This window comes from Rana temporaria, chromosome 3 (genome assembly GCF_905171775.1).
Source record: "Rana temporaria chromosome 3, aRanTem1.1, whole genome shotgun sequence".
NCBI lineage: Eukaryota > Metazoa > Chordata > Amphibia > Anura > Ranidae > Rana > Rana temporaria.
This window is the reverse complement of record NC_053491.1, coordinates 157,274,440-157,287,645: the sequence shown is the minus strand read 5'-3', so window position 1 is coordinate 157,287,645 and position 13,206 is coordinate 157,274,440. Positions and strand designations below refer to the sequence as shown.

The window sequence follows — 13,206 nt, the reverse complement described above, 5'->3', positions numbered from 1 at the left end:
AGAAGGCATTTGATCATGTTAGTTGGCCATTTTTGGAACAAACTTTGATTCAAATAGGTCTAGGACCAGTCCTGTTAAAGCGGTAGTTCACCCACAATCCCATGATTTTACCATCGAGACAGGCATTGTAGCGCGAGCTACAGTATGCCTGTCCCGATTTTTTTAACCCCGTACTCACCTTGTAGTCGTCCATCGTAGATTCCGGCTCCCGCGGGGAATGGGCGTGCCTATGGAGAGGGAGGATGATTGACGGCCGGCCCTGGCACGTCACTCTCCCCGAAGACAGCCGGAGTAGGTCTCGGCTCTTCACGGCGCCTGCGCACAGGCTATGCGCACGCGTCGTGAAGACCAAGCCTATTTCGGCTATTTCCGGAGAAGCGTGACGCGCCAGAGCCGGCCGTCAATCATCCTCCGTCTCCAGAGGCACGCCCATTCCCCGGTATCTTCGATGGACGACTACAAGGTGAGTATGGGGGGAAAAAATTCGGGACAGGCATACTGTAGCTCGCGCTACAATGCCTGATTTTAAGGTAAAAAAAAAAAAAAAAATTTTTTCCCGTCGATAGGGTGAACCCCCGCTTTAAGGAAAATCATGGCACTCTATACTAAGCCAAGAGCTACAATACTGATTAATCAATCGCTGTCTTCTAACTTTCCTATTCAAAATGGTACACGTCAGGGATGCCCGCTGTCTCCCCTTCTGTTCATCTTAGTAAAGGAAACATCTGGTAGCAGCTCTTAGACTCTTGTATTACCTACAGGCATACAATTAGATGGGCAGGAGGTGAAGTTGGCAGAATTTACTGACGACTTGCTACTTTATGTCACCAACCCATATGTCTCTATGCCCTCTATGTTGTATGAATTTCAGCGTTTTAGGGCCCTTAGTAATTTTAAAGTAAATTTGTCCAAATCAGAAATTCTTAATGTATCTCTGTCAACACATCAAATCCAGGCTCTTGGGAATAATTTCCCATTTAAGATTTGTACTTTGACACTTAAATATCTGGATATAAAAATTCCACAAGATCTCACCAAGTTATATATAGAAACCTATCACTCTCTTATGCAGCGTACAATACATCTAACAAAGTACGATCAAGCCCATTATTAATGGTTTGTGAGGATCAATATTTAAAAATGGATAATCAACTGGGATAACTATTCCCAACATGCCACAAATTCCTTTTTTATCTATCTTACCCAGTTCATATGAAAGCATTAAAAAAGGACTTTTAAGGCGTTTTCAGCTGCAAGAGCAGTTATACCGCGCAATTGGAGGTCGACGTATGCTCCATAGTTGATTGAGTGGGTTTTAGAGATGGACCATATCGAGATGATGGAGAATCTTCTGTCACAGGAATTGGACACTTATGAATGTTGCCAAATTTGGCTCCCTTGGAAGGTGCTAAGGGAATACCTTGAACTGCAGAATCTATATATATATAGGTTGGTGGTAGGACATGAAGCTGGTTCAGAGTTGGATTCAGAGAGGTGATTTCGGTCTGAGTAGCTATTTCTGGTAGTTTTATTTATAATTTATTTGTATTTTATAGTAATTCCCCCCTCCTTTTTTTTTTGTTTGTTTAGTGTTGTTGTGTTTTATGTGATATACCTAACACCGCTGTGGGAGTTGAAAACAGGGAGTAGGAAACTATATATTTTATCTAGTTGGGTGAAGGAAGAGAAGGCAGGGTTATTCTTCTTAGGGTTTAAAAATCTGAATGGTCTAAAGTATAACCATATATTTCTTTATACCATAGGAGTTTAATGAGTTTATTGAGTAAACTGTCCCTAGTGTTATTTATTATTGTAGAGACTGCTGCAGGGTGTTGGCATATGTTTATATGTAATATGTCCTATGTTTTATACATTATTGTAATGTGGTATGTTTTTCATCATTACCTATAGTACGCTGATAATGTTTTTGTTATGTAAATGTAGAAATTTTTAATAAAATCAGAGTTGAACAAAAAAGAAAATCTGCAGAGGTGATCAAATACCACCAAAAAAAAGCTCTATTTGTGGGAAAAAAGAGACGTCAATTTTGTTTGGGTACAGCGGTGCATGACCGTGCAATTATCAGTTAAAGCGACACAGTGCCGTATCGCAAAAAAATGGCCTGGTCATTAAGGGGGGAAATCTTTTGGGGCTGAAGCGGTTAACCACTTACCCCCCGGACCATATTGCTGCCCAAAGACCAGAGTACTTTTTGCGATTCGGGACTGCGTCGCTTTAACAGACAATTGCGCTGTCGTGCGACGTGGCTCCCAAACAAAATTGGCGTCCTTTTTTTCCCACAAATAGAGCTTTCTTTTGGTGGTATTTGATCACCTCTGCGGTTTTTAGTTTTTGCGCTATAAACAAAAATAGAGCGACAATTTTGAAAAAAATTAATATTTTTTACATTTTGCTATAATAAATATCCCCCAAAAATATATAAAAAAACTTTTTTTTTTCCTCAGTTTAGGCCGATACGTTTTCTTCTACATATTTTTCGTAAAAAAAAATCGCAATAAGCGTTTATTGATTGGTTTGCGCAAAAGTTATAGCGTTTACAAAATAGGGGGTATTTTTATGTCATTTTTATTATATTTTTTTTACTAGTAATGGCGGCGATCAGCGATTTTTTTTCGGTACTGCGACATTATGGCGGACACTTCGGACACTTTTGACACATTTTTGGGACCATTGGCATTTTTATAGCAATCAGTGCTATAAAAATGCATTGGATTACTATAAAAATGCCACTGGCAGTGAAGGGGTTAACACTAGGGGGCGGGGAAGGGGTTAAGTATGCCTGGGTGTGTTCTTACTGTGGGGGGGGTGGCCTCACTAGGGGAAACACTGATCCTCGGTTCATACATTGTATGAACCGAAGATCAGCATTTCCCCTGCTGACAGGACTGGGAGCTGTGTGTTTACACACACAGCTCCCGGTCCCCGCTCTGTACCGAGCGATCGCGTGTGCCCGGCGGCGATCGCGCCCGCCGGGCACACGCACGGGAGTCGGGGGCGAGCGGGGGGCACGCGCCCCTAGTGGCGGCTGGGAGAGAGGACGTCATACTACGTGCTCTCGCCCAGCCGAGCCAACTTGTCGACGTATAACGGCGGTGGGTGGTCGGCAAGTGGTTAAAGTAGTTTTAAAGCTAGAAGTTTTTTTTTACCTTAATGCATTATCTGCTTTAAAGTAAAAAAAAATCCACTAGTTGCCTCCCCCAGCACCCCATAGTTCTAGATCAATACAGTGCTGTGCCTTTGTGCAGCAGCACTAGTTCTCCCTCCTCTCACAGGCTCAGAGACAGCAGCGGGAGCCATTGCCTCCTGCTGCTGTCAATCAAATTCTCTGAAGAGGGAGCGTGGGGTGGGGCCATGCCACACTGTGTGTGTCAATAGACATGTACAGTCCAGCGCAAAAGCTAGCCCACATGTGTGCTCCCATAGTGGCTTCCTATGGATTGCATTGAGAAGAGGAGGTGCCAAGAGTCCTGTTGGGTAACCCCAGAGGAAGTACCATTGCATAGAGCAGGTGAGTATTGATATGGGGGACAGCCACCCATCAGATGCTGCTAAGCAGACCTTTTTTGGTAATTTCCTAGCCAAACAGATAGCTTCTATTGGACTGGCTTCCACACACACGGGTTGAACGTTGTCCAATATTCGGCCCGTCTGTATGGCCCTAATGTATGTATCTGTATTTTACACTCAAGTCTATGTTTCATTCAAGATGATGTGGGTCCCCCCCCTCCATCATCACCCCTTAAGCCACTTCATGTGAGTCGTGTGATCACTTATAAATCATAAACAGTGTTTAGCATTTTCTACACACAAAATATTTACCTTGCAGTTCAATTTTAAACTGCATGTGCTCTAAGGATTCATATATGTTATTAGGAATTAGAAATAGTATCTGTGGTGCAATCCATTAAAGGAATCTAATGTACCACTGTAATATATGTTAATCATTTTAATAGTGAAGAAAGATCTATTTGGGCTATCATTCATTACCTAGATAAAAATTACCCTTATAAAAAACATATTAGAAAAAAAATTGCCATTCAGAGCATTATAGCATTTTTTTTTTAAGTGAGCTCAAAGCTTAAATCAGCTTGTAACAATTACTGCTTAATGACAAAAAGAATAAAAAATGAATTAAATCTATGTTGCATGAAATATATATTTTTTATTTTAGTAGGAAAGGTAATACCATCTATTGAAGCTCTCTTTGGCAGTATTGTAACGGCTCCTTCTGCTATCTCTTCTTGCTGGAGCACTGGGGTAATTTTAGAGCCCCAGCTGTCTGAACCAATCCAGAGAAAATGTCCACTATGGTTGCCTCTTTTTGCTGATTCTAAAATTCTCCTGAAACATAACAAGGAAAGCAAGAATTGTTATTGATTTAATTTAAGATGCTTTTACTAGATCTAAACATCGAGGGAAACAATTAGTCAATCATCCTGCCAACTTGACTCATGCTTTAAGAATATAACCTAACACCTATCTGTGTCTATAGCTCATGGTAATTTGCTTTTGTCTAACCCTAATACAACATGTTCTGTCTATCATTCGCATTTCATTCATCTCTTCCAATCTTGTATCTTAATCCACCGGATGCTATACAGTTATAGAAGGACAGCAAGATTGTCTCAAAGGAACAGCAGAATGGAATTTGTCTAAATGCAATTGAAATTTGTTACACCCCTAGTCTCTCAAGAATATCCTTGTCAGGATAATGTACAACTGATAAGAAAGAGAAGTTTGTGCAAATCTCCTGCTGCTGAAAAAAGATCAAACATGCCACAAATAATAGGAGGAAACCATCACCTTATGTCATCTTCATTTGCAAAAATGATTATTGCCCGAGCATTAGGGGTTTCCAGCAGGCGTCTAATGATTTTATCAAATTCTCCTGGCTTGGGTTCTCGGGGGATTTTCAGTGACTGGGCAATGCAAAGACCACCTGTGAAGACATAAAACACTTCATCTCAGAAAAGCCCAATTTTAAGGATTACTGATTATGCTTTTGGTAAACTACATATGACTTATATAAATAGATTTATGAAAAATTTACACAATTTATTTTAGTATATGTCTGCTTGTAAAATATATTGCCTCAAAGCTTGTCTCAGAGAGATTCCTATGAAATTGTATTAATGGGATTTTATGAAACTAAATCTTAAACAATGCTTTTAGAGAAACTGCGCCACCAATTAAAAATAATTTGCATGTAACAAACAAAACCATTAATTGAGCTGCTAATGCAATCTGGTAATGTCACAATACCTGAAGTGTATGCAAACCAAATAAAAAAAAAAGATTGATAACATGTATTAAGCTAATAATAAGCTTAAATGTGTTTAAGCAATTTCAATGGTAATTTCAATATTTTTAAATTGGCAGATTTCAGTAAAACATAATATTTAATGATCCTGCCAGGAAGGTCCTTGTTCAGGCACTTCCTGTTATAGTGCAACTATCCTCTTCCCCTCTAGCACATTAATGCATCTGTGTTGTCACCCTGTCACATAGGATTTCAATGGAGACTAAGGGGCAGATCCAGGTACAACGGCGCATTAGTGCACCGGGCGTAGCGTATCCAAGATACACTACGCCGCTGTAACTTACTTTTTTTGTTTTGAATCCTCAACGAATTTGTGCTGTAAGTTACGGTGGCGTAGTGTATCTCTTGCGGCGTAAGGGCGCGGAATTCAAATGGATGTAATGGGGGCATGTTTTATGTAAATACCTTGTGACCCGACGTAAACAAAGTTTTTTTTAACTGCGCATGCGCCGTCCCTGGGGGTATCCCAGTGTGCATGCTCGAAATTTAACCGGAACAAGCCAATGCTTACGACGGTGACGTCATTCTACAAAAAAAATCCTATTCGCGAACGACTTACGCAAACGACGTAAAAAATTCAAAATTGTACGCGGGAACGACGGCCATACTTAACATTAAGTACGCCACCATATAGCACCTTTAACTATACACCGGAAAAAGCCAAACGAAAACGTAAAAAAATGCGCCGGGCCGTCGTACGTTCGTGGATCGCCGTAAATAGCTAATTAGCATACTCGACGGGAACGCCACCTAGCGGCCACCGAAGAATTGCAGCTTAGATCCGACGGCGTACTAAGACGTATGCCTGTCGGATCGATCCCAGATGCCGTTGTATCTTGTTTTGTGGATACAAAACAAAGATACGACGTGGGAAATTTAAAATTACGCCGGCGTATCAGTAGATACGCCGGCGTAATCCTTTTGTGGATCTGCCCCTAAATGTTACCATTACACAAACATAGTCTACTGTTGTCACCAAAAGGAAACCCACCCTGAGAAAGTCCATACAGCCGCTGCTGGAGTGCATCCATGTAGACAGAATGTGCAAGAGATTAGCAGCACTGAGATGCAACAAAGGATTAAAAGCATTGTAGTACTTTGTACTTGTAGTACTTTAAAAATTTGCAGAGCTCATGCTGATTGGTGGTCTCCAGTTGTGACTCAATGGGAGACATTTTGAGAGATTGCTGCTTATACAAAATGAAACTGGCAATCATATAATATACAACAGTAACATATTTATTAAGAATTCTGCTCTCTGTTCAGTATATCTGCATAGTTTGTATTTTTTAAACTTCCCTTAGGGTTTGTGAAAAAGTCTCTTCAGTGTTTATGGGTGGGGTTAAAGCCTATTGCCGCTCATTCTGCATGGTGATTTACAGCTGAGCAAGACATTGGATTTTTGGAAAACTTTAATAAAAAAACTTTAATCACATGTTAAATTTAAAGTATCTTGTAGGTGGTGGGGGTATTATAGAGAAGATGTAAATAATTTCTTTCTCTTTCATTTATGCCCCGTAAACTCGTTCGGAATTTTTGCCAGCAAAAGTCTGATGTGAGCTTTTCGTCGGAAATTCCAACCCGTGTGCATGCTCCATCGGAATTTTGCTGTCGAAATTTCCGCCAGCAAAAGTTTGGGAGCAGGTTCTCTATTTTTCAGACGGAAAAAATTCCTATCGAAAATCCGATGGTCTGTAGCAATTCCGACGCGCAAAATTACGACACATGCTCGGAAACAATTCGACGCATGCTCGGAAGCATTGAACTTCATTTTCTCGGCTCGTTGTAGTGTTGTACGTAACCATGTTTTTGACGGATGAAAGTTCAGAGAAATTTTGTGTGATCTTGTGTATACCAGCCAAGCTTGTGCGGATTTTTCTGAAAATGCACTTAGATCTTAAATGAGGGGAAGCTCTGCTAATTGTATCATCCAATCATGTGCAAGCTAAAATGCTGTTTTTTTAATTTTCATGTCCCCCTTTGGATCTACAATGACTGCACTTCCAGTGCAATTTCAAGTGCACTTTGCACTTGTGGTTTGCACTTGTAGTGCAAAGTGGATTTGCCTTTGGTAAATAACCCTAAATGTGTAGTTACCCAATGAAAACACAATGTGTAAAGCTAAAATATTTAGAAACAGGTGTGTAATCAAGATTGGAATGACCTATAGCACATAAAGATATCCAAAATATCTGATGCTTGTGTATACACAAAAAAAGTGAAAACAATACAAATAAACACAACGTGTATATGATCTGAATTTTGAAAAACCGCCAAATGGGTAAAAAGTTATGAACGGTCTCTCTCAACTGCTGAAAAAAAAATGTTCATCTTTTTTTTTTCATTTTCTTTTCAGCACCTGAAAGAGACTGTTTTTTTTCTATTACAAAGGAATTTGAGAAAACAGCTTGCAGCAGTCATTGATAGGCAAACATGCGTAGCCAAGGTGAGGTGGTCAGTAATTTACTGTGGAATCATCAGTAGATTACTGATTCCATGGTAATTATTGGATAATAACACATCAGTAATATATTGCGCCACCAGAGAAAATCACAGAGTGCAGTATATTCTATCCAAAATCAGATCAGTCAAGTGACAGGAGTATAGCTGTGGAAGTGGTATAGCTATAAACTTAGCAGCCAAAATCAAACACATTTAAAAGCCTCAGGAACACATCTGTCTAGTGATAAATTCACCAAGTGATAACCTCTAAGCAAAGAAATGGTGAGGGTCATTATCAACCATCAACGGACTATGTCATTTCGAATTTACTTTTTTTATATCAAGGGAGAGAATGTACTTTCTATCAAAGAATCTATTGCTTACCCATGTACTTTTTGTGACAGAAGAACATGATGGAGACTTTCACCACACAAAAATGGTTATAGATGTGTGCTCCTTCCATGTTATAATTATGGGGATTTTGTGTGATGTCTGAATCTTACTTGTGTGAGAAATAGTGGGTTCGGAGAAGGTCACAAAGAACTGTAATAAGTTGTGTTTTTAACTTTTATATCTGCAGTGGTTGAGTTTAATAAATCTGCATGGACTCCCTAATGATTCCATTTATTCTTATCCAACTGTTGTGTGGGCATCACGGAATCTGACAAATAATTAGCTGCTATTGTCTAATATCTAAGAAGCATCTACAGTTTTTCCCTTTTGAGATGTCAGCTTTGCAGGCGCTCTCATCTTCATCGGTCTTGCTTCCAGGTTCGCAAACACCTGTGTTGCGCCCGATTAGGCGACCCATCAGAATTTGTAACGGAAATGACGTTCCGTCAAGGCCATCTTTGTACACCCTGCACTTGACCACAGTGAGAAGGCAACAAGTGGACATATTTGTACACCCACCAGAGTCTTGCATTTCACACTTATTTTTACCAGTAAACAGTAAATTGAGCTTAGAGAAATACAGTATTAAGCAATCCAATCTGATATTGATTTGTAAAAGCAGTGGTGTTCTGTCAGATTAGAAAACCTGTAAGATCAGCATGTTTGTCATTGATTTTACAATTCAATGTCGAAACAGTCAGATTTCTAAATATTGTATTTCTCTATATAAGCTCAGTTTACTGGTAAAAATAAGGGTGAAATGCAAGACACCGGTGGGTGTACAAATATGTCTGCTTGCCAGCTTCTCACTGTATCCTTACTGGGGCCAAGTGTGGGGTGTATCAAGATGGCCGTGACATAACTTCACTTCCACTATAAAATCTGAACGGTCGCCTAATCTGACAAAACACTGGTTCTGTGACTGGCCAGAGCCGTGATGACATCACTCCTGTGCATGCATGCAGGAGCCGCTGTTCATGACACAGGGCTTTGAAGAAGCAAAACGGGTGGCTGTTCCTTCAGAGCGCATGCATCAATGATGTCACTGTCACTAGTACAGTATCATCATATACCTGGTGTGGTGGTGATCAGGGACAGTGACTGGTGACAATATGTAAAAAAAACACGTTTTTTTTCACATTCTTTTCTTCTTTCTTTTACAATTTGTTTTAAGCACACTGTGAGCAGTTACCATAGTAACTTTGTACTACTCTGGGGAAGCAATCCCCAGTGTCTTTTGTTGTGATTAGCTGTTATTGGTCGCGTCAGATGGGTTTGATTGGCTCTGTCTGTACCATGTGATCACTGCGACCAATCACAGCAAGCAACACAATTGTATACAATGGATGGCATGAAAAGAAGACATCCATTGTTTTACAATTGTCATATGATCTGCTGTGATTGGTCACAGCTCTCACATGATACTGGCAGTGGGCTGGCATAGTGAATGAATGAATGAATGACTTGTATAGCGCTACACATGCGAACTGAATCGCCTCTGGGTGCTTTTTCCAGCCAGTGTCTGCTTGGCTGGTGCGGTCATTTTACCCCGTAGGATCTCGACACATAGTCATACACACAGATATACATATATATACTGGGCCAATTTTTTTGGACAGGATTCAATTTACCTACCAGCATGTCTTTGGAGTGTGGGAGGAAACCAGAGTACCCGGAGGAAACCCACGCAGGCACAGGGAGAACATGCAAACTCCAAGCAGATGGTGTCGTGGTTGGGATTCGAACCAGCGACCCTTTTTGCTGCTAGGCGAAAGTGCTACTCACTGCACCACTGTGCTGCACCAGTGAGCAGTCATCAGCTGTGTGCGGTAGACAGACCTGGTGATAGCTTGCGTCACTGTTATGCCTTCTGAGAGGACATCATATGATGTCCACTCAGAAGGATGAAAGGCCCGCCCGGCAGTCAGTGTGCTATAGCCTGGGTTGGGATGGTGTCAACTCTGAGGACAGTGCATACATTATAGGTTCCAAATCAGCTGTATCTATGCCATCTGGAAAAAATGTTTTTAATGAAACAGGCAGTTTCCAACATGTATCTATATGGTGCCACAAAAGAGACCCTTACAAATTTTTTGAAAACTAGCACGTTATTTAAATAAATCCTGTACATTAGCCTGAATAGATAGAAACATTAGATTGTGAGCTCTTTGTGGGAGAAGACCAATGTAAATGTATCTATGTATTCTGCATATTACATGTCTACACTATATTAATTCTGTAACTAGATCAAATAAATTAATAAATAACTAAAATCTCTGGTAATAAGAAGGAATTCTGCACCTGCAATAGACATACTGGCTAATTATTTACAGTATATGTTAATATATTTCTTTGTTTTACTGCTTGTTTTTCCTGTTATAATTACACTGCTGGTGAAATCCATTATCCCCTCCACTGTGTTGCTGGGCATAAAACCTGTCATGATCAACACAATACTTTACTCAATACAATGCTAAGATATTGTTTTTTTTCTTCCAGACAATTGTGGTATTTAAAGAAAAAAATAACTTTTTTTTTAACTCATTACACAAAAAAAATGTTGTTTTTTCATTTAAGATATTTTATTAAAAATCGTTGTATAAATGGGACAAAAGTTATTTCACTCAGTATTATTGCAGGAGGGAGGAAATTCTTTCCATTAAGAAATGGATAAATGGGGTATATAAAGCTTGTGAAGCGGAAAAGCTACATTGGCTTACTAAATCAAGTTATAATAGTTTTTCTCATATTTAGTCTGACTGGCTAACCTTTAAAACATCAAGTATTGCAAAACTGGATGATATAGTGTTATTCCATTATGATTTGGGGTAGACCATAATTCCTTCTATGTTTATTATGTTCTGTAGTAGATTTGCTGGTGGAAGTTGGAGATTATTATATATATATTTTTTAAGCAATACATTTGGATCTTTTTACACAGTTAATATATTTACATGTATTATAAGAATACCTCTACCAATGCCTGACCCATATCTGTTTTAAATGCCTTTAATATTTTTACAGGTTTTTATGTTTGACTACAGTTGGAGCAAAACATATTTGTATATACAGTATATACAATATATATATATATATATTGTAACGGTATGGCCCGTGGGACCCAGAGGCTCTTGAAGGATGTGGGGTACTCCTGTGTCAGCTTCACCAATGACTCTTGGGTCTAGGGTCATCCTATGTCCACTAGGGGCATAGGATGTCTTAGAACTGATATCATGGATTACATGAGATGGGACAGTAATGATAATTCATGTATTGCAGGATATCTTGAAATATTACAAGTTGTTCCTTCTGAACACAACAGGTCAATAGAGTGTCTCCTTCAATGTGGAACATAGACTGTTGAGATGTTAATTGATGTTAATCGCCTCCAGCTACCTGGCTGTAATGATGAAAGCTTTCTGTGATTGCATTCTATTGTCTATTGTGTTAATTAAGCCTGGCTCCTAAGATATTTCATGGTGCTATGCTAACTAACCCTGTATTGTGTGAAAGTTCTATTGATGCTAATATGTGTTGTAAGTTAACACACTCTGAGGCCGGGTTCACACCTATGCGAATTGGTTGTGGCTTAAACCGCATCCAATTCGCATAACATTATAAAATACATTGTTTTCAATGAGGCTGGTTCACATATATGCGATGTATTCGCACTGCGCATTGCCGAAAAAACGTGTGCGTTTTTAGGCATTGCGGTGTGGCTCAGGTGCGAATTCAGGCCCATTATCTTCTATGGGTATGCATCTGATTCGCACATGTGTTCATTTCTCTTCAGGATTTCTCTCATTCAGCTCAATACACTTCCCCCCTCCCCCTCCCCACTCCCAGGTCTCCAAATTTGCATCTAAAACTGAGCTGATCTGCTGAACAGTTGTCTTATCTCTCTGCAGAGATAAGAGAGCTGAAATTCGCACTGCACAAGTGTGAATCTGGCCTAAAAGTCTGCCATGTCAGCTATAGTAATTGACTCATGTAGATTCGGTGCCAGAAAATCTGACTTGCATCAAAAGGAATGTGTATTGAAGTTCCTTGTGTCATGTTGTGGGTGGAGTTCAGTCATTGTCCATATTTGGTTGCAAACTGTATAGGAAGAGCTGAGTTTACTATTAAAGTATTCATTTTGTTCGGAAGCAGAGAACAGAGCTTGTGTCTCGTTATTCTGGGAAAATCCATATGGATCGTGTCTGCTGGATTGTGGAGTGTCGGATAAGCTGTCTTGGGTTGGTGGAATGGAATATCGTAAACAGTGTTAACCCCTGACCATTACACACACACATATATATATATATATATATATATATATTATATATTATATATGAGACACATAGGGGGAGATTTACTAAAACTGGTACACTGTACACTAAGAATCTGCTGTAGCTGTACATAGTAGCCAATCAGCTTCTAACTTTAGCTTGTTTAATTAAGCCTTGGCAATAAAACCTGGAAGCCGGTTGTTTTTTTGCAGACCTGCACCAGATTTTGCACTCTCCAACAATAGTAAATAACACCCACACAGTGCTTAAATAGGAGCCACAAGACGCTAAATATACTTCCTCACTGAATGTCCAGCATTTCCACTAAAGATGGAAAGAGTTGTGCCCTGACAAAATATTGGACTCTCTCCTCAGATGCATAAAGAAGTTGTAAATGAAAAAGTATTAATGCGCCAATATCAACCCTTGCTGCTATACAGTGAACAACATGTAGAAAGATGCAATGGTACCAATATACATCACACATAAATAACGATGAGGTACCAAAAAAATATAAATAAACAGTACCAAATAGAAGTGAATAGTGACAAAACACACAAATAAACAGCAAAAAAAGACTATTCACAGTTCATGCTTAGACTGAAACAATGGTGGGAAATCCTATAATAAGCTGGGTCCTTCCCAGCGCTTCCTGACGCAGTCTGAGGCTGACACTTGTTGCTTCAGAGAGACACGTCGTACCGGTCTTTCAGAAGAGGTGGGTCTTTAGTTTTTTCCTAAATGCCGATGGTTTTCCTC

The 13,206-nt window shown here is 39.7% G+C and overlaps 1 protein-coding gene across 2 annotated transcripts in view; it reads right to left on the bottom strand.

Moving 5' to 3' along the window:
• GRM8 (glutamate metabotropic receptor 8) overlaps nucleotides 1-13,206 on the bottom strand; it is a 1,246,805-nt gene that overhangs the window by 448,047 nt on the left and 785,552 nt on the right. For both annotated transcript variants that reach the window (XM_040343692.1, XM_040343693.1), the window contains 2 exons: nucleotides 4,825-4,960; nucleotides 4,208-4,362 (listed from right to left, as the gene is read on the bottom strand). In XM_040343692.1, coding sequence (XP_040199626.1) covers nucleotides 4,208-4,362; nucleotides 4,825-4,960 — 291 coding nt within the window. The remainder of the gene's footprint in view (nucleotides 1-4,207; nucleotides 4,363-4,824; nucleotides 4,961-13,206) is intronic.